The 24503-nt window shown below is 32.3% G+C and overlaps 1 protein-coding gene across 2 annotated transcripts; it reads right to left on the reverse strand.

Annotated features, from left to right (window-relative positions):
* Nucleotides 1-4302: 4302 nt before the first annotated feature.
* On the reverse strand, nt 4303-23930 carry LOC139489678 (uncharacterized). Of its 2 annotated transcripts, none has more exons than XM_071276335.1 (8): nt 23814-23930; nt 20372-20650; nt 19755-19900; nt 18864-19011; nt 16072-16344; nt 15453-15512; nt 13735-13804; nt 4303-5086 (listed from the first exon to the last, which is right to left on the reverse strand). In XM_071276335.1, the coding sequence occupies exons 1-8, from the start codon at nt 23875-23877 to the stop codon at nt 4531-4533; spliced, it is 1596 nt and encodes a 531-aa protein (XP_071132436.1). In that variant the 5' UTR covers nt 23878-23930; the 3' UTR covers nt 4303-4530. The 2 variants fall into 2 exon arrangements, with proteins under 2 accessions (XP_071132436.1, XP_071132437.1); XM_071276336.1 differs by having other exon boundaries at nt 18930-19011; nt 23814-23897.
* Nucleotides 23931-24503: the final 573 nt, after the last annotated feature.

The raw sequence follows: 24503 nt of genomic DNA on the forward strand, positions 1-24503 counted from the left end.
GCCAAAAATTGATGGCTGGGTAGAATCAAATGATTCAAGAAACTGAGTAGTAGTGGTCAAAAATTTGTGACCGGAATTTTGTTATGAGGGTCAAAAATTAGTGGCCAGGTGGAATCAAATGATTCAAGAGATATGAAGTATAATAGGGGCCAAAAATTGTGGGCCGGGATTTGCGAATTGTTTGAACGTTGAACAACAGATGTAGTAGCGCAAAAGATGTTATGCTAGAAATAACCTTTGTTTTCATATATTAATATCTATTTTGGTTGAATGGTGTAAGAATCATTAGTCTTCGCGTACGGAGGATTAATGGATAATTCTGTGAGTGAGTGAGAATAGACTAGTTATTATTATTTGAAATATATTAAGAGCAGTGGCGGATGCAGGAATTTTCGAAAGGGGGGGTGCTAGCCCAGGGCAAAGGGGGGGGGGGGGGGGTGCAAAACATATGTCCCGATTCAAATGCATTGATCGGCCAAAATAAAGGGTGGGTGCGCACCCCCGGAACCCCCCCTCTGGATCCGCCACTGAAGAGTCACAGGTCTCTGCTAGTGTCATCACTTTGAAACAAGTATGTTTATTTATAAAGCTACATTTTATGCATCGCAAGTGTTCACTTGAGCAAGTTTGACAGTTGCAATCTGTCGTGCTCTTGGAAGTATCCGTAAATTAAACAAGTGAGAGTTTAATGGTCAAGATTTTACGACCTATGGTATCGAAATTTCCCAGAGAGATATTAATGGTGTTGTGGTTTTTACATAATGAGTTTTAATGAGATTTAGTGGTTAGATTAGTTGATTTGTAACTATAAATTTTCTACACACTTGTCATTTTGACAGATCAGATAAACAGAATTTTCGTTTCAAGACTGCACATTAATTACACTGGGAACTAAGTTTAAACTATGATCATTGATTTAAATGTTTTATTGTTTTCTGTTTTCATATACATTTCGACATAATATTTTTTTTTACTGTATATTTCAACGAAGAAAAAGAAACCTTTTATTATAGATATTTTAAAACTTTCTGTTTTTATTTTTATAGACTACAAATTTTGCAGTTATTTAATTTAACACATAGAATTATTATTTTATGAGAACTTATGAAATTTTTTTTCAAGTTTTAAATGTGTGTATATTAAAGTACAATTAGTATTTTCTGAGAGATTGTTTCAATTTATTTTTTATTTTTTTATTATTATTATTTTATATAAATAGATTTCATTGACCAGTAAGAAATTTTTAGAAATTTCTAATTTGTGGGCGGGGATGTTATGTTTATCTTTTTAATACTGGTTAATGAAATCATTACAGTGTGTACTGGCTGGTCATTATCGCGTATGCTACGATTTTGACACGCCTACATAGATAATACATATTCATGACTTTATAGATAAGATCAGCACGTGTAGCCATAAACTGAGAGTTGTAGATTTGTAGCATAACTGTACATATGTAGTTTTGAAAATAGAAAATAGTTACAAAAATATAGTTATTATTTATTAGTATCCGAGCAAGTAAAACACGGATCTATCACAGGCATTTTTCTTATGTAGAAAATGGTGGATAAAACCTGTTTTTATAGTTAGCTAAACTACTAGGTACTAGGTCCCAATTATGGTTCCAGAAGTAAGACACAAAATGGATACAGGATTTCTCACATACAAAACACAAGTATGGCAGTGATCGAAGGTTAGATAACTTACAACAAAAGAATGCAGGAAATGGCCCTTCTTTGAAAACATCACCAAGAACTGGAATAAACAGCATCCAGATATTGCTACATCAAAGTCTAATCTGACCAACTAACCATTTCATTTATATATTATTTAATTTTATAGATCTTGACTTGTTGATATTTTTTTGCTATTTACAGTTTCTATCTTTTTATATCTCAAGGCAATATTTGACTTGTTTTTAGATCTGGTCTTTTTTGCTACATAAATTGTCTATGTACTTTTTTTTTTTAGGTTTTAAGATATTAGCAGTTTTACATTAAAGGACAATAACTCCAATAAGAAGGCGTCGTCATATTGTCTAGCTTATAATTGTTTTGCTACTAAAATATTCTCTCTGCATTATGACATGAATTAATAAAATTCGTTATGTACTGTAAGAAGCTGTCTGACAGTTTTGATGTAAATTAACAGAAGGTATAGATCTGAACATTCTAAACATTGCTGCTCTATCGGATTTTCGTTCTTTATTAGGGGGAGGGGGCAGGACTTTTGTCGGGACGTCGGGATCGGGCGTTTTTAAGGATCAGGGAATTCTTTTTTTTCGAATGTCGGGATGTCGGGATTTAAATCTCTTTCCATTCGGGACCTCGGGATCTCATGTTTTTATCATGACATACTTTTAAAACAAGATACATCAGTGAATATAGTGGTCCAGTTTACTTAAATTTGGCAAAGTAGTTTTAGGGTCGACGACGGACGACGTGTGCCCAGTGATGACAAAATGTTATTAGCCCTTTGAACCAGGTGAGCAAAATACGAAATAAAATCTACAACTAAAAGAAAAACGACGAACAGATAAACAGTAAAAAATTGCACAGAAAACCAAATGTTGACCAACACGTATGTACCCTACCAAAACACTTGAGTTGAACTCTTGTGCTCCTGAAGGACAAGCAGTTTATACTCTACTAGTGGCAACCATCGTGTTTAAGACAGGAAAACCAATTCTAAATCGAATTATGTGTTGTCACAATCGAGGAAAAGGGAACGAGGCTTGGACTACAAAAAGTTGGCATCTTTGATACAGAATTTCAGGAAATGTCAGATACCAAACCATCTTTCAAAAAATGACTCTTTATTTTATCATTAAGTAACCAAGGTTCGATCTAGCTTCCTTGAAGGCAGCAATTCTATTTCAAGGAATAAGTTGCTTTATAACTGTAAAATAAACTAATTTTGGAAATGCAAATCTGAAATGAAAAGTTATAACTTTATTCTAAGGTCATGGTATGTTAAGCATTTTTTGCTTTCTTGTTATGACTTTCGATGACCTGCTTATGCTATAACTAATACTTTGGATAACCAGTTTCAATGATTGCAAATATTTAGCGTGTGCACGAAAAGTGTTTGCGTTCCGAAACTACCATCACCCGGTACAATTTGGGGTAGTAGCCAAATTCACACAACATTTAGTAGCGTCAAAATTGAAAAGGATCTGAACAGAACAGACAAACCTGAATTTTTATTTTTAGATAAATTTTCCTCGAATTGTAAACCTCAATAAGTTAATGTACAATTATATTATAATTTAAAAAGGATAATTACAAACGCATGTTTGCGCCTGTCACAAGTCAGGAGCCTCTAACCTTTGTTAGTCTTGCATATTTTTTTTAATTTTTAAATTGAGTTCATTTACATATGTTTTTGAGTTCATTGTGACGTCCATGTTCTCTAAACAAGTAAACATTTTGTTTAATCGTCTACGGTCGCTGTGTTGAAGACCCATTGGTGGCCTTTGGTGGCATGCTTTCTGCCATTTGGTCGGGTTGTTGTCTCCATACCCAATTTTATTTACAATCTAGTAGGAGATCCGAGAAAGCATTTAAAAGTTTATAACGTTGCATGCACATATAAGCTAATTGCATTAAACTTTAACACTTTTTTCTTTACATCTAGTTAAGATAATCAAGCTTTAATATAAAATATCATTTTTTTTTCAGATTCCGTAATTTTTGTTGTTCCATCACAAAAAGCAATCAAATCTAAATGTAAACAATATTCTTGTATAATAAATGACACACTGTATAGTGGATCGATGTTGAGAAAACATTTCAAGCTTCTGCGACCTTTTTTTGCGGATCGGTAAATTGACACGAAGTTCACTTTTTGTGTGTGTGTCAATATCTAACTTATCTTAATTGAATTAAATGTATCTTCAGTGTTTTCTTCCGGATGAAATCGAATGCCAGTAAAAATGAGGTATTCATTGGGCTCCACCTTTACTATAGTCGTCATGCTGCGTTACCGGTATTGCAGCATGACTACTGTAGTAAAGGAGGAGTATCAATATACTAGTATATAAGGGCAACGAAATTGTACTAAAACGTCAAAATAAAGAGGACAAATTACGGAGTACAAGAACAATTTCCGAAAGAAAAAATCAAACAAAACAAAAAGCTGTATACCGGTGGCGAAACATGCGAACAAGTATTATATGTATACAGCAGCATAACATATAACCAAAGTGTGAAAGCTGAACCAAACGAACCTGTATCATTGCAGCAAAAAAGGACTTCATGTGTTCGAATAATATTTGACTAGCAAACAGTTAAAAAACGACGATTCAGGAAGAAATGTTTTTAAAAAAAATAGGATTATATATTTTAATACATAACGTCAATTTATTTTTTTGCATTATTTCTTAAAAGACAATCCGGTAAATGTTTAGATGTTTCTATAAAAGCCTCCTAGCTGTTTCACCATAGCTGTAACAGAGGGTTACTTTGTTATTATTGTCTCCTGTATATCATTCTATTCACAAAGGTTGCCAGAATAGATAGTCTAGTACCATTACATCTTTTTAATACGGGAAATATCATAATCATCATCAGTAGTATTTCCGAAAAAATGATCATACGTATCTTCATTCTTTGTTTCTGATCTGATATGACTACCCACATCATACACACCATCTTTTGTCTCATTATACACATTGTCATTCTTCCGCATCACTCTGTCTGTATATTCATACTCAACCTCTGTTAGAGCGTCACCAGCATGGTCAGTTATTTCTCCGCCTGATGTATGGTTGATTCCAGCTATATTTGAAGTGTAGTTGCAATAAACTCTTGTATCAGGATTAACTGGTTTAATGTCGTCTGGCTCATTTTGAATTCCTTTTAGATTTGTGGTACATGTTTCGTCAGTTGGTTTACTGAATACTACAGAATTTTCATCATAATTCAAATATATAACGTTTTCAGCATTAGACACGCCCATATTTTGTTGAGAATATTTTTCATTTGCATAAACATGATTGTCAGCATTCACTTCAGAAAATGACCTCCCCGAGTTAGATAGCTTTTCATGAGAAGTTTGTTCTGCAGCTTTGCGTTGTATCTTCTTCCTGTAACAGATGTGCATAATGCATATTTACCTTTGATAATATTTTTTTTTTTAACTTTGAAATACACTTATAGAATAAACGTTATAATCCGCACACATACAACTCCTTCAAAAAGCACCATCAAAAGACCTTAAGAGGTCATGATAATGATAAACAGGTATGTAACACAATTGTGTTTCATATCATTAATTATCAAGGAGTATTAATTAGGAAATTTATTAAAAAGGAATTCAACAATTCAATGACAATCATGTACGCTTTGGACACTTAATAACGATCTGTGCAAATATTATAGACATATACTCTGCAGCCAATAAATGACCATGTCTACTGTGAAATAACATGTATCCTTCATGGGTTAATTGCATAGTTTGACAATTAACCATAGACTAGAATTATTTAACATCCAGACTTCTACGTAACCGGCCATTAGCTATGGGCCAATGTTTATGGACAACTGGACTATATAAAACCCAGCTTTGGACTTGGAAGAAGGAGAGATTGGTATAAGAGATAGGTACCGGAGATTCCGCCAAGGTCTCCCCCCTCGTGGGTAGGCTGGAACATATGCGCTCAATATCCAAACGTACTTCATCAGGATTGAAACTATACGATCACGTGCCCGTGTGAGATATTGAACATTCGAACAATTCAACTTTAAAGACAGTTTGTGAACATTCGAACATTTGAACTTTAGAATCTTTCTTGAATTTGTAATTATAATTACATAATAAAATTATTTAATCACTGACTGTGTCACAGGTACACTAAGTCACTAGCCATGAATGAATCTACCAGCAGAGACTACACAATTCCTTATTAGACATTAAACTCATATATATATATAAATTTGCGAAAGCAAATTTACAGATCTAACATTGTTGGGTTGATGTTTAGACGAGTTATATATATATATATATAACGTTTTATATATATAAACAACACAATTTTAGTATCGATGGATGTGTCCTCTTTATACACATATATTCCCAAAAATGAAGGAATAGTCGCTTGTGAACAAGTATGGAACAATCGTAAGGATAAACACCCCCCAACAGACTGTCTGGTTCAGTTGCTGTGAATAGTGCTTGAAAACAACAATTTTGTATTCAACGACCAGCACTACTTGCAGGTTGACGGTACCAGTATGGGAACCAAAATGGCACCTTCTTTTGCCAACATTTTCATGGGGAGTCTCGAAGAACGCATCCTTTCGAATGTACCATACAAACCCTTGTCTTGGCTCCGTTATATTGATGACATCGACATCAAATGGAACGAAACTGCAGAACGTCTGCAAGAATTTCTCGATTTCTGTAAAAACTTTCATCAATCGATAAAGTTCACATCTATAGTTTCAAATGAGAAAATTGCGTTTCTCGACACCACCATAACTTTAGAAAACGGAGTCATGACAACCGACCTTCACACCAAAAAAACTGATAAACACCAATTTCTCTCTCCGAAGATTTGTCACCCGAAACACTGCTCCCGGAGCATTCCGTACAGCCAAGCCATCAGGTTAAAACGGATTTGTTCATCGGAATCAAAATTAAACCATCGTTTGGGGCAACTCAGACAGCAACTCAAATCAAGAGGTTATAAGAACAAAACTATTTCAGAAGCTTTCGGTAAAGCAAAAGAAAAAGACCGAACAAACCAACTTGAATACTAAGAAAAGACGGCCCAGACAAATAAAATCCCGTTTGTTGTTAGCTTTCATCCTCACCTGACAAATCTTTCATCAATTGTCCACAAACACTGGCGTCTTATTGAAAATGATCCTTCCTTAAAAGAGATTTTTCCATCACCTCCCGTAACGGCTTACCGCAGACTCAAAAACCTCAAAGATATTCTAGTAATATCCAAAGTATCTAAACAGGAGATATCAACAATCGGAGGTTATAAACCATGCGGAAGGGGCAATTGTAAGTGCTGCAAAGTCACCAACATCGAAACCGAATTCGTCAGCACAGTCACAAAGAAAAAAATACAACATAGTTATAACATCAAATTGCAAAACGCAAAATTGCATTAATGTTCTAACGTGTGGAACTTGCAAATTACAATATGTTGGTGAAACAGAAACACCAATTAACATCCGACTAAATAACCATCGGTCATTTTATACAAATGAAAGGAACTGCCCAATTACAAGACACCTTTTAAGAGCAGGACATGATTTTGAAAACGTCACATTTCAAATCATTGAGAAAAATAAAAATTGGGATACACAAGAAAGACAAAAAAGAGAGAGATTTTGGATGCACCAGTTACGAACTCTTGAACCTGATGGACTCAATGAGAGAGACAAAAAAAAGATTTAAAAGCAAATCAAAACCATAATTATCTTGAAATCGTACAAATTGATTTATAGAAATTCATACAATTAATCGAACATCTATTAATGTGTTAAACTTTTATTCCAACTTCATGTAGTTGTAGCTACAAACATATTTTATGCAACTTCAATCAATATGTTACACTTTTCCTCAACTCTTGTAGAGATGAAGCTACAAAAATATTTTTTTTGTCTTGCATCCAATTTCACCTTGAGAGATGCACACGCCTGATGAAGCTAATTTGTTTAGCGAAATATTGCGTTTTTCTATTTAATATCTATTAGAAAATTAACGTGTTTAAGTTATATTCTTAGACATTTATATATATAACGACACACATTTCGAGTTTTGTACACAATTCAAATACTGACATCACCTCTAGCATAGGGCAAATGGCAAATACGCGTTAAAATATATTATTGCTCATTTTTTGACAATCCTACAAGGGATTAAGATACACAAACAAATACCTCAAATAAAGCCCTGATAGGCACACATGAATTGTTGAAATAGGCAATATCTAAAACAGGCTTTGTGTTAATAGGACGAATTGCATATATAATGTTAGAAACCAATCTTAAGTAAAGGAACTAAAATAAAGGCAACAGTAATATGTCGCTGTTCAAAAGTCATAAATCGATTGAGAGAAAACAAACCCGGTGTACAAACTAAAACCGAGGCAAATATATCAACTCAACACACATCTTGTTAAAAAAAGTAATAATTAACATGATGATATTTACTGATTACTTTTTAAATAAACAGTTGAAATCAACAAACAAGACCGAAGAAAAAAAACCCCAGCTGCGCCAGGTAATTTTTATTTAGTATACTCTACGTTGAAGGCCGTAATATGATCTATATTGGTTAATTTCTGCGTCATCAGTTCTCTTGTGAAGTATGGCATGGTATTGGTTGCAAAAAATCGATATTTTTCATTTAAATGCAATATTTTATATTCAAATGCAATATTTTTTTCATTTGAATGGTATATTTTTTCATTTAGATGCAATATTTTTTATTCAAATGGTATAATTTTTCATTTAAAGGTATATTTTTTCATTTAAATGCAATATTTTTTCATTTAAATGCAATATTTTTTTATACAAATGATATAATTTTTCATTCAAATTGTATAATTTTTCATTCAAATTGTATAATTTTTCATTCAAATTGTATAATTTTTCATTCAAATGGTATAGTTTTCATTCAAATGCAATATTTTTTATTCAATTGGTATAAAATGTCATTTGAATGCAATATTTTTTATTCAATCGGTATAATAGTTTTTTTTTATTTATATGCAATAATCATGGGAAATCTCTTGACGCCTTAAGGTCAAATTTACAACAACGTTTGTGATTGGTCGGTATGTATTTGGATTTTCTCCCCTTTCTTTCTAAACTTGAGTGACCAAGATTAAAAAAACGCGTCAGAATATCACCCCTCTAACTAAATTTGGCGTTCGTGCGAGTTCGTGCACTGGCAATTAATGCCAATAATGGCCAGGTAGAGCAAAAAATGCGAGTGACAAGTAATAATAATTAATTTGACACACAACTTGTTCATGAATAGAAACAGATGCCTGCGTGCATTGCAAAAACATCTCCAATAAAAACCCTTTCTGAAGAAATTCCCCTACAGTCTACACATTGAAATAAAAAAAATATACATAGCTATCCCCCCCTTCCCCTTCTAAGTCCAGATACATATTATCATGACGTGCTTTTGTGCTACATGTATATTATTTTTAGATTTAGATATTTGTATAGAGATGTATATATGCGAGTATTGGCAGTACTAGTTATGGTGTGTGTGTGTGTGCGTGAGGGGAGGGCTTCAGATCAAAGATCGTTTATATAATTCTATATCTTTTAGTTTTTACCATTTCACTCTATTCTTTATCCTTTGATCTCTATTATATTTGTCCTAAACATGCGTGATATATTTGCCACTGGACATAAGGCAACCAAAATCAATCAACTTATTCTGTATATTTCATCATTTCTTTATTATGTTATCTATAGGTTTGGTCCCGCCCTTTATCTATTTTTTATTTATATATTTGATAATGCCATTTATTTGGAGAAAAGGTAAGGGCAAGGCGTTTTTAAAAACATATTAATGGGTCGCATTTTTTTTTTTCGGAAGTGAGCCAAAAGAAGTCTATTTCTGTTTTGCATTTGGAAGATCTTCTGGCTCTCTTTTACCTCTTCTTTTTTGATAGGTTATTAAGACAGCAGAGGCACATAACAAACATGCATGGCGTCGTTTAGTCTAAATGAAATTAATAAATTTATTAATGCAGATATATTAGAATGTGAGCTGTTTCATAAACGTTTTTTAATGGTATGACAGTAGGACGATAAGCTGGATAGATATAAGAACTACACGGACAATAACTGTTAAGGACAATTATTTGATATTCTAGGGAAGGGTTTTTGATTGATTAGTGTTTAACGCTACTTTCAACACTATTGGGCTATTCCGTGGTGGTCAGTTTTAATTTATAAATGAAGGATGAGGAAGGGAAGGGAGGGCATTATTATTCATTTCAATCTAACGCTAATCATGTCTATTTTTCAGCTCTTACCAGGCAATCATATTCATATATGAAATCCTTCTGTCCCCCACCCGAACAAATAAATAAATATAAAATGGCTCTTATTTAACACAAGTTTAAATTGATTGATTGTATGTTGCTAATGTTAAAACCCAGTGACACAAAGCTTGTTCATGAAAACACGAGTTTAGAAGTCAGGTATATAATATAAAAACGAAGAGATGGAATGTGATTGCAAATAAGGCAACTATCAGGGGCGGATCGAGGATTTCCAGTTAGGGGGGGCGCGCAAATTTTGTTATTTTCGCCGAGCGGAGCGAGGCGAAAAAAATTTGGAGGTTTTTTTAGGTAAAATTATTGAAATATTCTTCTAAAGGGGTGAAATGTAGTTATCTCGAACTATTGTGTGTTAAAATTAGCGAGGAATTAAAGTTTCAAGCTGAAACCGCCTTAATCCACACCTGTCAACAATCTACAGATAGACGGGCGGACAGACGGACGCAAAGTGAGACGAGACAGATCACAATTGCTCACCTGACCAATAAATTTTTCAAACGAAAAGTTCTACTTTTACCAGCAATTTTTAATTGTCCTTTCATACTATCTGTTTTTTACTTTTTTGATTTTCAAAAGTCGTGCCAGACTTTTATCTGTGCTTGCCACAAACAACCAAAATCAGAATGAGATGCATTTTTAATACGCAGTTATATTTCTTTTTCTTGTGATCCCAAGCATACAGTAATACGGTACAGAATTCGGCTATATTTTTAGGTTGCAAATGAGAAATAAATATAGACACAGAGATACAAATTAATCAACTAACCTTTCGCTTGAAACAGTATTTCTATCTTTCATTACGGATATTATAAAAGAATCTCACCTGTCGACTATTTTGTTGACCGTGTCATGATGAAATTGTGAAGGGATGTTTTGGAACTTCGATTATCAAACAAATTGATTATAAAAACCGCAAATACAATGTAACATTTGTTTTTACTTTAACTGCTAAAAACCTTTTATAGTTGTCATCAAACGCAGCCTCGCGTTTGACACCTTCCTTTGAAATTATTTAGAGAACTTTAATAAAGCGTAGGTCAGTTGATTAGTAATCACGTTGATTCTGTTATACTTTGAATGTTAAAAAAGATTGAATGGTCTCTTCTGATACTCAAATATGTTGAAGTCAACCCATGCTTTGCAAATTTTAGGGGGGCGCACGCCCGCCACGCCCCCGCCTAAATCCGCCCCTGACTATCCACCGGAGTTCAAATATGAAGTGGATGTAAGCAATTATAGACAATCGTAAGGCCTTCAACAATGACAAAAAAACCTGATTCTGTAAAGTCGTCTATAAAAGGCCCGACATGAAAATGTAAACAATTCAAACGAAAAAACTAACAGCCTAATTATACATAACAAAACAATTTACAAAATATCAAATATGCGTCCAGACATGAACCAACGACAACCACTAAACTACAGGCTCCTGACCTTGGACAGGTAAATAAGGAATATGGAAGGGTTGATATAGAAACGAAGATGTGGTATGATTGCCAATGAGACAACTCTCCACAAGAGACCAAATGACACAGAAATCAACAGCTTTAAGTCACCGTACGGCCTTAATGGGCTTTGCTCATTGTTGAAGACCGACCTATAGTTGTTAATGTCTGTGTCATTTTGGTCTCTTGTGGACAGTTGTCTCATTGGCAATCATACCACATCTTCTTTTTTATATATTCGACAATAAGCTACATCACATAGTGAGCGATAAAAGGCCCCGAAATCACAAATGTAAAACAATTCAATCGAGAAAACTAACGGCCGAATTAATGAACAAAAAATGAACGAACACAAATATGCATAACAAAGCAACAAAGGCAACCACTGAATTACAGGCTCCTGACTTGGGACAAGCACATACATACAGAACGTGGCGGGGTTAAACATGTAAGCGGGATCCCAAATCCTCCACCTAATCTGGGACAGCGGTGTAACAGTACAACAACATGCTTGTGAGCACTCAATCCATCCCGAATATGGGACATATGTATAACAGTACAGTAAAATAACAAAACCTGTACAATCAGTTGCAATTAGATTAACTTAAACGATTGGAACGAGACACGCACAAAAAAAAACTAATTTTAAGACAATAGATACAAAGCACCGACATAAGAGTATTTGCAATTACTGGAAATTTGCTCAAAGCTAATAACAACTAGAACTGAAATAAGTCTTGTTCTTTCATATGAGTTATCAAACAGTACACAACGCGCGGCAAAGGATCTTGTTGATCTTGTTCTTTCATATTGAGTTATCAAACAGTACACAACGCGCGGCAAAGGATTAAAAAAAAGAAAACAGTCTGAGAAACGTCTAGTTTACGTTGTATATAGTTGTATAAGAATATGTGGTATGAGTGCCTGTGAGACAACTCTTAATCCAAGTCAAAATTTGTAAATGTAAACCATTATAGGTCAAAGTACGGTCTTCAACACGGAGCCTTGGCTCAAACCGAACAGAAAGCCATAAAGGACCCCAAACAATGACTAGTGTAAAACCATTTAAAGTCTAATCTATTTAAAAAAAAGGTATACTTGCATATATATCTATATACAATGGAAGTTTTTGAAAAGTAGCCCGAACGTTGTGAACATCGAAATTTTGCAATTAAAATACAAGTTAGGACCCCAAGATTTTAATAAAACAGCCAGTGCAGGACTCGCACGAACGTCAGATTTAGTTAGAGGGGCGATATTCTGAAGCGTTTTTTTTTAATTATTGGTCACCCATGTGTAGAAAGAAAGGGGAGAAATCCAAACAATTATCGATCAATCACAGACGTTGTTGCAAATTTGACCTAAAAACGTCAAAGAATTTCCCATAATGCAATTATTGCATATAAATAAAAAAAACTATCATACCAATTGAATAAAAAATATTGCATGCAAATGAATTTTTATACCAATTGAATAAAAAATATTGCATTTGAATGAACATTATACCATTTGAAAGAAAAATTATACCATTTGAATGAAAAATTATACCATTTGAAAGAAAAATTATACCATTTGAATAAAAAATATTGCATTTAAATGAAAAAATATACCATTTAAATGAGAAATTATACCATTTAGATAAAAGAAATATTGCATTTAAATGAAAAAGTATACCATTCAAATGAAAAAAATATAGCATTTAAATGAAGAAATATACCAATAAAATATAAAATATTGCATTTAAATGAAAAATATTGAATTTTTGCCACCAATACCATGCCATAGTGAAGAGTTGTCTCATATCACAGCTTCTTTTTATTATCTAGTTATTTCACAATGTATGAACGGACCGGTAGACGGACAAAGGGATTCCATAATAATTCCTGTAGATGACAGACTTACAAAAAACCAAAATGGCCAGTTCGAATCAGACATCTATTAAATAATAACCATACGATGTTAATTTGATTGATTTAGAATGTCAAAAGTAAAACAAATCAAGATTTTTTTAAGACATAATTGAAAAGAGTCATTCAAATTATTGATGAAGCGAGAGCAGTACTCCGTTGTTTTATTTATTTATTTAAAAGCAAATAGCTCCAGTCATGCTTCAGTGATTCCCTATATAATCAACCAAATTTTTCCCACAAAAGGGGGGGGCGGGCCCCCCAGGCCCCCCTGGATCCGCCTATGTATATCCATTCTAAGTCTAAAGATATTCAATCTGTATTGTGTAATTACCTGAATGCCAACAACAGTAAAGCTACTATAACGATGGTTGATACTCCTCCTATGGCGCCAATAATTAGGCCTATAATATATTAATATACATCAATAAGTATAGTTTTATAAAATTAATAGACGAATGAATGTACTATTTGTAATTGTCTGAAAAAGACTATATACAGTCTATGAAAGAAGCGTATCGATAAAAACTTTTCTTATATCACATAGCGATATTGTCTAATATCAATTGTAAATATGCAGACATTCCATGCGGAAAATGTTGTTTTCGGCAACGAAAAATTAAGAAAATACTAATTTTAAAACTTATTATTCAAATATAAACAACAATTGAGTCTAAATATACATGCAGAAGTTAGTTAGAAGCTTAAGTTTATGTCAGTGTAAAATTTGAAGTGCTGTGTTTTTCTAATATACATAAATAAACAATGCGATACTTTTAAAATATCAATGCGATACTTTTAAAATATCATAGCGGTGTTTTTGTTTTATCAATATTAGTACCGATTAGTATTAATATTAGACTGTTGTACCCTTATTTTGACAATTTTACCTATTATGTCTGTTTTGTTCACGCATCGTTGTAAATATGACAGAATTTGATGAGACTGTCATACACGTGAGAGGTGAAGTGTTTTAAAACCAGGTTCAATCCACCATTTTTAAAATTTGAAAATGCCAGTACCGAGTCAGAAATATGACAGTTGTTATCCATTCGTTTGGTGTGTTTTATCATTTGATTATACCATTTGATAAGGGACTTTCTGATTTGAATTTTCATCGGAGTTCAGTATTTTCAGTTTTTAAAAATTTTACTTCTTAGTAGTATTGTATGTAAATAAGCAGTTTTAAGACCATTGCTTAAATTCAAATTGTTTTTGGTAACATCTTACAAATTTCTCAATTGGTTTTGGAAGCAAATCTAATCAAATAAGAGTTTAATAAACCATGCCGTAATCAAAATTAATAATCAAATAGCTATGACAAATATCGCATTGATATTTTAAAATATAGCAGTATCGTTGACTTATAGGTGATTTTGGCCTAGCAAACAATTGAATTCATCTCAATTGCATTCCACTGAATTTGCTACATGATATTTACAGAATGTGTACATCTACAAATGATAAATCGTGCATTTATGTTTCATTTATTCAACAATTCAATTTTCTCGTTTAAATACACCTTGCGTGTTATTACATAAAATAACTTATGAAAATAATACACCAGACGTATGTCATGTTAAATGTCACCCTGTTTTAAGAAAAGAGTCATTACTTTATACCGAGAAATCTGCCTTTCTTCGTACAAATGCTAACATTCGTCTGAAATTTCCCACATTGCAACTCGTTGATATAAGACAATATCGCTCGTTGATATAAGAAAAGCTTTTATCGAATCGCTTCTTCCATAGACTGATATATACCAATTTTTTATTTTTATTATTTTCAACTAATTTATAAATCGTAACAAAAGTTTTAATCTGAGAAAAAAGTATCAAAAAAAGCCACAGTAGTATACCCGTGTTTAAAAGTTATAAATCGATTGAGCGAAAACAAAACATTGGATGAAATTGTGGCATAGTAACGTCTTTTACTCGGATTTAAAGTTATAAATCTAAAGAAAAAAAAAGTTTCCAGTGCAAAAATTACGAGGATACTCCCAAGCTTTTTACTAGCAACATTAAATATATAAAACACTTCCCTTATACTTGCCTGTTCCAATTTGCTCGTCCTTATTCATTGTGTCATCTCTGATCGCAGTTGCAAGGTTTTCTACAATGTATATATTCAATTTATTTTACAAAATAATCCTTCATAACGTATTTATGCTTAACTTGTGAGTTTATATTATGTAAAACTCAATTGAAACCAAAGGCTTTCAGTGAAAGAAAAACATCGGCTGCCAAAGACGGAAACAAATAAAGATAGACGAAAGATACGTAATTTAGTTGTCATTATCATTTTTGTGCGAATACATTTGTTTTTAGTGAGGATGCTTCTTAATTTATTAAACATTGTGTCCAATCCTTTTTTAGTGTTCCAAATAATATAAGCTTGAACTAAGCCATTATTGCAATTACTTATGAAAGAAAATTCTTCAAAATATAATTTTGAAAGGTAAAACTAGCACCAATCAACATAAGCAAAAACTTGTTTCACCGAATAATACAATTAAACAATCAAACACAAAATAAAACACAACGGTTTTAATGTCTTATATTTTTTACTATTTATATAACAAAAATCAAAATTTATGTCTTATGTATCTATGATAAGTTTATACTCTTCATAAATGAAAATTTTAATCTGTACGTTAAATTTATCTACATACCAACACAAGAATAATTCAAGGTCGCAAATATTGGCTCGTAGCAAGACTTGTCATCTCTAAATTCAGCACTGTTCTCAAGGAGAGAACACAAGTCTCCACCAGTGTACACTTCGTTAGTACCCAACGAGAGCCTTCTTTTTGTTGTAGTTGCATTAGATTTGCAGGTTACGGATGAATGTTGAAGTGTTACGCTTATATCTTTTGTACCAGCATGATGGCTGCACTTTACGGCTATCTTGTTTTTAGTAAGCACGCCATTGATTGTTTGTTTACCTTTAGAATGAGAATTTTTAATAAATTTTCCACTGTCTTAATTTAGTAAATTAATTTCATTTTCTACCGAATTGTAATTATCATAAATATTCAGCAAAGAGACACATCAAACAAACATTCGACAATTATTTTTTTTTGATTTGTTAGTATATAACTGAAATTTGTAAAACAAAAATTAATAGTTCGCCATTTATTTGGTATTGTTTCATTTTGCTTGCGTCACTGATGAGTCTTATGTAGACGAAAATACATATGGAATCATTAAAATTGTTACTTCTCAAGTACTGTTTTTTTCTGTACTTTTAATAAGTTGCTATATAAAATCTACTCCGAGGTAAAGCAGTCGATTTATCAATGTAAAATTGAGAATGGAAATGCGGAAAATGTCAAAGGCACAACAACTCGACCATGAAGTAGTATGCAATGATTTAATATCAGCAGTCTAAGTACATTAAGCTTGCTTAATGAATCTATATTATATGCGTTTTTTCTTACCAGAGTATTGTAAATTATTGTGACGTATTGTACTTGTCTTCTTATTGTCGATTATATCATTAAAATACATAATTGTGCGTTATCTGTTCCTTTATACTTATACGTTTTTTTATGAACCATTTAATAGTTTACTGTTTCGAGATTAAAAAGGTATGCTTGACAAGTAAAATAAGATGATTTCACCCCTCCACATATTCATTTGCATGTCAAAATTTAGGAACTCCTACATTGATTGTCTTTAGTTCTTATACATCAATATAGGTAATTTTTTATTTCCTCTAGTATTTGAATCATGCAAACGTTTTTCGGGACTCGGGGGATTTAGAGTTTGGCATACTGTTTTGACACAGGTCTGTCGTTGAAGATCGTATGTTGACCTTTATACACGACGGGTGCCACATGTGGAGCAGTATCTGCTTACCCTTCCGAGGCACCTACTATCACCCCTAGTTTTGGTGGAGTTCGTGTTGCTAAGTCTGTAGTTTTATATGTTATGTCTTGCCTACTATAATTCTTATTTGTCTGTTTGTATTTTTATTTTTTAGCCATGGCGTTTTCAGGTTATTTTCGATCGATGAGTTTGACTGTTCCTCTGGTATCTTTCGCCCTTTTCATACGTTTTTCTTTGTTGTTGTTTCTTTTTGGGTCGTATTGTTGCTGTGGCATAGACGTTCACCCACACTTTTTATAATAAAACTAGAACCTAGGGTATTTTATTGTTTTCAATAGCTATTACACTTTCTAGCCTATTGCAATTTAAAATCTGAACGAAGAAGTCATGATTCAGTATAATTAGCAAACAGTACAAGGAGACCTTAACCTTCTAACCTAATTATTTTTGAAAGCGTTACATTCTCAGAGCTGGTCAAAGAACACGACTTATAACCAATATTCTCTGATTTACTGAATTTCACATCTTCATTCTTATGGGATGAAAATAAAAGAAGAGAGTTGAACTTTTTTTTTATGTTTTAAGATATAAAAAAGAAGATGTTGTATGATTGCCAATGATACAACTCTTCATAGGAGATCAAAATGACATAAAAATTAACAACTAAAGGTCACTATACGGCTTCAACAATGAGCAAAGCCCATACCACCAGACATCGAGAAGATAAATGTATTACACCTTAAACGAGAAAATATATAGCCTAACTTATGTACACAATAAAACGAAAAACAAATATGTAACATAGCAACAAACATCAACTACTGAATTACACGCTCCTGGCTGGTACAGGCACACATTGAATGTGGCGGGTTGAATATGTTAGTAGGCGCCTAACTCCCCCTAATCATAAGTAAGTGGTGCAACAGAAAAATTCAAGAACTGGACAAAACATTAAACAAACAGCCACAAACGACAACCTCTCAATTGCAGGCTTCTGACTAGGGACAAGCACATATATAATGTGACGGGGTTAAACATGTTAGCAGGCGCCTAAACCTCCGCTAACCGGGGACATTAGTGTTACAATACAACATTAGAACACCCTATTAAAATCAGTAAAAATTTCATTTGATGGAGGTGGTGATAATGCCTTGTGTATAAAGGTAATATTTTCAATTTTCTAAAATCTCTCAGCCACTTCTCTATGACAACTGTATATCCTCATTTTTTCTGATTGCTTTTTGGTGTTTAACGCATTTTTTAGGACTCATGTTTCTGTCGTGTCTACCAGTATGTATTGTCGAGGAATACACATGGAAAGAACCAACTATAATCAGCAGGAAAAATAGCAACCTAGCCAATACAGATTAGATTCGAACGCACCTGCAACGAGTGAGGTTCGAAATCACAACTTCAGTGTTGTAAGGGAGATGAACTGCTTAGACTTCTTGACCCCTGAGATCCCCCAATAGTTTATAAATTTTGGACCTCTACTATTCATTAAACACAAAACAGATACTTTAAAAAAAAACCTGGTACAATTATTTTTTAATTTGACAAATTTTTACAAAGAACATACAGTAAACTTATTTGTGGTCTATGGCCAAAATAAATCAAAAGTTTCATTTCATACCTGTATTCATATCATATACTGACAATTGCCAAACACCACCACATATATCGTGTCGGTTATTTCTACAGACCGTAGTACACCCAGATGAAAGTTTATACGCTCCTTTGCCTAATTTTCTTCCATTTCCACAATAACATTCGTTTCCATTCTTAAACACAATAAACAAAAAATATTTGCCTATTGTATCAAATATTTTCCGTAAAAACTGTTAACAAGGAATAACTAGTGGTTCTTAAATAAGCTTTTAAATAAACATATTACTAATAATCACTGAAGCAATACCATAGTTGGTTTACTCTCAAAGTTCAGACTCAATATTTTGCGTCATAGAATAATTGTTGATTATCATTAGTGCTACACGTTTTAAATGCAAAATGTTTTTGATACAAGTAGTAATATTAGAAGACTTAAAACATGTATCTAAACTACGTTACAATCCTAACATCATTTTCCAATGTCATAAGCAACGAGACGACTACCTTTTTAGGAAAGCATTTGCTATATTACACACTGATCATTGATACTTTAATTGAAAGTATACATAACAAGAAAAATAACAAAAATACCGAGTTTAATTCTACACGGAAAGTCCCAAAGAAAATGGCAAAATCCAAAGCTTAAACACATCAAACTGTGAAGAAATTTAAAATATAATTTTTTTCTACATATGCCATTTAATTGTCTCGCTTCGCTTTTGATATTGGTCGAATGTTAATTAAATGTCAAATAAACATTTTATCGCAGTTCATTTTGAAGTTTAAAATTATTCATTATTACGTTGCACACAGGTAAATACAAACCGGATATTTTCCGAATATGTTCGAGCAAATGTCAAACTTAAAAGAAATAAATAAAATCATAAGTCGAAGAAATATTTACTAATGAATATACCTCTGTTGCAAAATATCGAAACGATTGAGTTTGTTTTGAGCAAAATTGGTAACAAATCTGTGTGGACATCCTATGATGTGGATTTCCACGTTGAAAGTCAAAAGCTCTGTCATCGTCATCCCAATAGCACCCAACAAACTCATATTCTGTAGAGAAATTTAAACAAGTATGACTGAATTTGAACTGAGATTCAATTTCTAAATGGAATACAATAAAGGGTTTATATGCCTTTACTGTTAAAATCTAATAATTCCATTTAGTACCTGCACCCAATAACGAGAAGACAATACTTTAATAGCAGTACATTTCTGAAAAGTTAGACAAGGAAAAGGATTTTCTTCTACAAGAAAGTCCATTTACACGTGTTTAATAGCAAAATGTAGTCATTCAAGTATTTTTTTAATTTGAAGCATCATATGACTTTATCCTTAGACCAACGTTACCAACCAATTATGATCAATCTTTATAATAATGATACTAATAATTAATGATAACAGTAAAACCAGTAATAATAATATATTAAAGAAGTTTTTTTTAACGGAGTCATTTCCTATATAAATCAAAGTGTGATATACATTTCGCAAACACAATACTGTATTTTGTTTTATATATCTTACCACATCTGTAAGAAACATCAATTTTCCTTGGTATTTGGTAATGTTTAAAATTGATAGAAGTTTCATTAACTAGACAGGACTGTTTTTCATTGCATACTCCTTCTAACTGATGTTGTGTTTGTGTTACATTATCATCACTGAGACTGAGAAGATCAATATTACCAGTTTGAATACGGTACGGTTCTTTTAGTGGTCCAACTTGAACACTGGTGATTTTAATATTCGAGTTGTTGATGCACGAGAGCTTTGCTGGTTCGTTTTCACATACCGTAATGGTTCCTGAAAAAAAAACCAACTAAATAGTAAGCAAATATAAACGACTTTATGACTTTATCAAAGATCTTTCGGTCGTTTATGGGTGAATTTGGCATACATAAATAATATTCAAAAATAAGAAAGCAATGAAATTTGATTTTTGCCTATTTGTGCTTCTTTGTTAAATATTTGTTTGTTTTTATTATGATTAAGATACTTGTGATACTTGTACATCCTGTCAATTTGTTATTGTTTATGATAGTTCTCGTATTCTTTTCTTTCATTTTTGCTTATGTGCTTTGTCTATACGTCTTTTGGTGTTACTTAGAAAACGAACAGCGTGCGTCTATGCTTGTACATTCATATTATTGTACTAATGTTAATAATGTTTGTATGCTCGTCCTTCAATTTTGCTATGTAATTTGTCTACATGTCTTTTTATGTTTCTTTAATACATATTTGACGTGGCTCTGTACTTAAACATCCTGTCATTGTGTTATTGAACTATGGTATTTTTGTGTAATCTTGTCCTTTTTGCTAATATTCTTGGTCTGTATGCCATTTTTGCTTCTTTGTTACATATTTATTTTGTTTTTTATTGATGAAGATTATAACACCATGTTGACTGCTGTACCCCTATTTTTGACATTTTTACCTAGTATGTCTGTTTGTTTATTTCACACACCGTTGTCAATATAATGGAATTTGATGTGACTGTCATACAAGTGAGAGGTATAGCTAGCTATAAAACCAGGTTTAATCCACTATTTTCTACATAAGAAAATGTCTATACCAAGTTAGGAATATGAATATGTATTCGTTTGATGTGTTTGTGCTCTTGCTTTTGCCATTTGATTGTGGACTCTCCGTTTTTAATTTTCCTTGGAGGTTCTTTTTTGTAATTTTAATTTTTATAAGGGTGTATAACAATTCAAACGGGCAAACCAACGTTTTAATCTCTATAAAAAAAAGTAGAAACGAGAAACACTTATGGATCATATCAACAAACGACAACTACTGAACATCAGATCCCTGACTTAGGACAGGTGCAAACAAATGCAGCGGGTTTTAACGATTTTTAATAGTAACCAACTTTCATCCTCATCCGAAATAAAAAGTTTAACATCAAATATAGAGAGACACACTATAAATCAATTGAAATGGCACAACTCAATCAAAAGACATATTGACACAAGGAACACCGAACGTATTACGCTGTTCGAAATATAAATCGATTGATAAGGAAAACCCGGGTTACAAACTAAAACTAAGGGAAACACTTCAAATATAAGAGGAGAATAAATTTGATCTATGATACAATGTCAATACAAAATCAATGAAATAAAATGCATTTAAAAAAGTCTTCCAAATGATATTCTAGATAGGGCTGTTGGATATAATGTAGGAGTTGGGATTGAACCTAATGCATTTAACTCAGAATGTAATAATATTCGTTTCATGTGTTTGAGGTTTTGATTTTTCCATTTCATTATGGACTTCTCGTTTTGATTTATCCTCGGAGTTCGATATTTTTGTTATTTTGCATATTTTCAAACTCGGTTTACTCTCTAAGAAATGAATAAAGGTTGGTTGACGACTTCTTTAATGATTGTATTGAATATAGTTAATGGAACACTTGCCAATATTCTTTAACCCTAAAGTCAATCGACAAAGTTCAACCTTTTTATTTAAAATGAATGAAACAACTTTCCTTTTATCTCAAAAAGTATACAACAGCAATTTTAAACTACCACTGATATTTTAATGTTATGCGAACATTGACATAAGGGAAATTTTCTCTAAATCCTAAAGCAAAATTCCGGTATTGAATCCAGTGACCTGAGTTGAACAAAATCGGACAAATATACTCATGCGCCGTTGGATAAACAAATCTCAAATAGGCATGATGAAACACATTTTTCGCAGGGTCTTATAAACGAAAAAGGATGATCAGCTCTGTGTGGTACAGCGGATGACGGGCGGGATATCGTTCGGCATTAACTTTTTCTGCTTAATAGCTTGAGAATCGTTCGAACAATGATTCTTCAAATTTCAATATTGGACAAAATGGATTACCTAAGTCAAATTGATTTTGACAATTGATAAGGGTTTGTTGTAGTTTAGTAAAAAGTAAAATCACAAAAATACTGAACTTAGAGGAAAATCAATTCGGAAAGTCCATAATCACATGGCAAAATCAAATAACAAAAACGCATCAAAAACGAATGGACAAGAACTGTCATCTTCCTGACTTGGTACAGACATTTTCAAAGGCCTTTAGAAAATGGTGGATTAAACCTGGTTTTTATAGCGCTAACCCTCTCACTTTGATGACAGTCTCATCAATTTCCGTTATATTTACATTGATGCGTTAACTAAACAGACACAATAAATAAAATAGTCAAAATGGGTACATCAGTCATCATCGTATAACAATTTTAAAAGTAACTAACCTCTTGCTTTAAAAATATAAACAACGAATGCAGTTATTAAGTGATCATTGCTAATTTTTAGTTAATTGCAAAAGATTAGAGAATATGAAAGTTTTCGAAAGTATGTAGTGCAGCATAGGATTAATAATTTTAAATTTTGAATGTTTTTGCAGGTGACTGTTTTTTTTTCCAGGACAGAGTGTAAATTAAAAGCAAGTATCAAATTTCTTCATCTTATTTTCAATGCCGAGCACTTTTAGGGAAATAACAATTTCCCACACAATTGATGTACGATATAATGTCACCTACTGGAATTGTAGTACAAGGTGACTCCTACACTTTAACGTATGTTCGATTTATAGAAAGAAACACTTCATAGATACCAGTCTAAAAAAAACCATCAACGATGCTCGAATAAAAAAGTTAAAAAGGCTAAATAAAATACGAAGTTGAAGAGCATTGAGGACCAAAATGTTTTTGCCAAATACAGCAAAGGTAAAAAGGCTAAATAAAATACGAAGTTGAAGAGCATTGAGGACCAAAATGTTTTTGCCAAATACAGCAAAGGTAATCAATTCCTGATTAAAAAAAACAAACATAAAAAAAAAACGTTTTGTAAACAGTTAATTTATAATTATGACCTTATCAATGATACTTCCTGTCAACACAGATATTTTCCTATCCATGACACAAAAAATGAGAAAAAAATAATAAAATGAATTGAACACCTATAAATAATATATAATATGACTTACTATTTAGTTCAATAGAAAATACTTCTCTTGCAAAAACAAAGAGGTAGTAGACCTTCAAAATCATTTTTTTCCAATTTTTTACTAACAAGTTGTTGTTTCCGCTGAAAATATAAATTGACTTCCTTAATATGATTAGATCGTCATAAATTTATGATACTGTGTAAATACATCCATAGGGATTGATCGGATTTACATTGATAAAATCTAAGATACATAAAGTACCCCCAAGTATCCTTCACATTATCATAGGTGTATTTGTTATACAATGTAGTGATAATACATTATATATATTAGTAAAACTAAAAACCAAAAAGTTGTGCATCAATCGATTTATGACTTTTAAACAGCGGTATTCTTCTGATGCCTTTATTTGGCAGTTCGAAATGCAGTGTGAATCGTATAATATTTTGCAATGTTATTGACTTTCTATGACGATTTATTTGAGGAAAAATAGTTAATCCGAAACATAAATTACCCTTTTAACTATAAATAATACATCAATATCTGTGAAAGCGTTCCGTAAACACACAAAAATACTAATATTCGTTTGACTACGAATAAATTATTGAAGTTTGTTAAATTACGTTTCAAAAACTACAAAAATCCCATTATATATGAGAATCAGATTGAAACTTTTGTTTAGGTTTATGACTCTCATTTCTTAAATTATGAAATAAAGAATGGTAAAAA

The sequence above is a fragment of the Mytilus edulis genome, chromosome 9 (genome assembly GCF_963676685.1).
Source record: "Mytilus edulis chromosome 9, xbMytEdul2.2, whole genome shotgun sequence".
NCBI classification, from domain to species: Eukaryota; Metazoa; Mollusca; class Bivalvia; order Mytilida; family Mytilidae; genus Mytilus; species Mytilus edulis.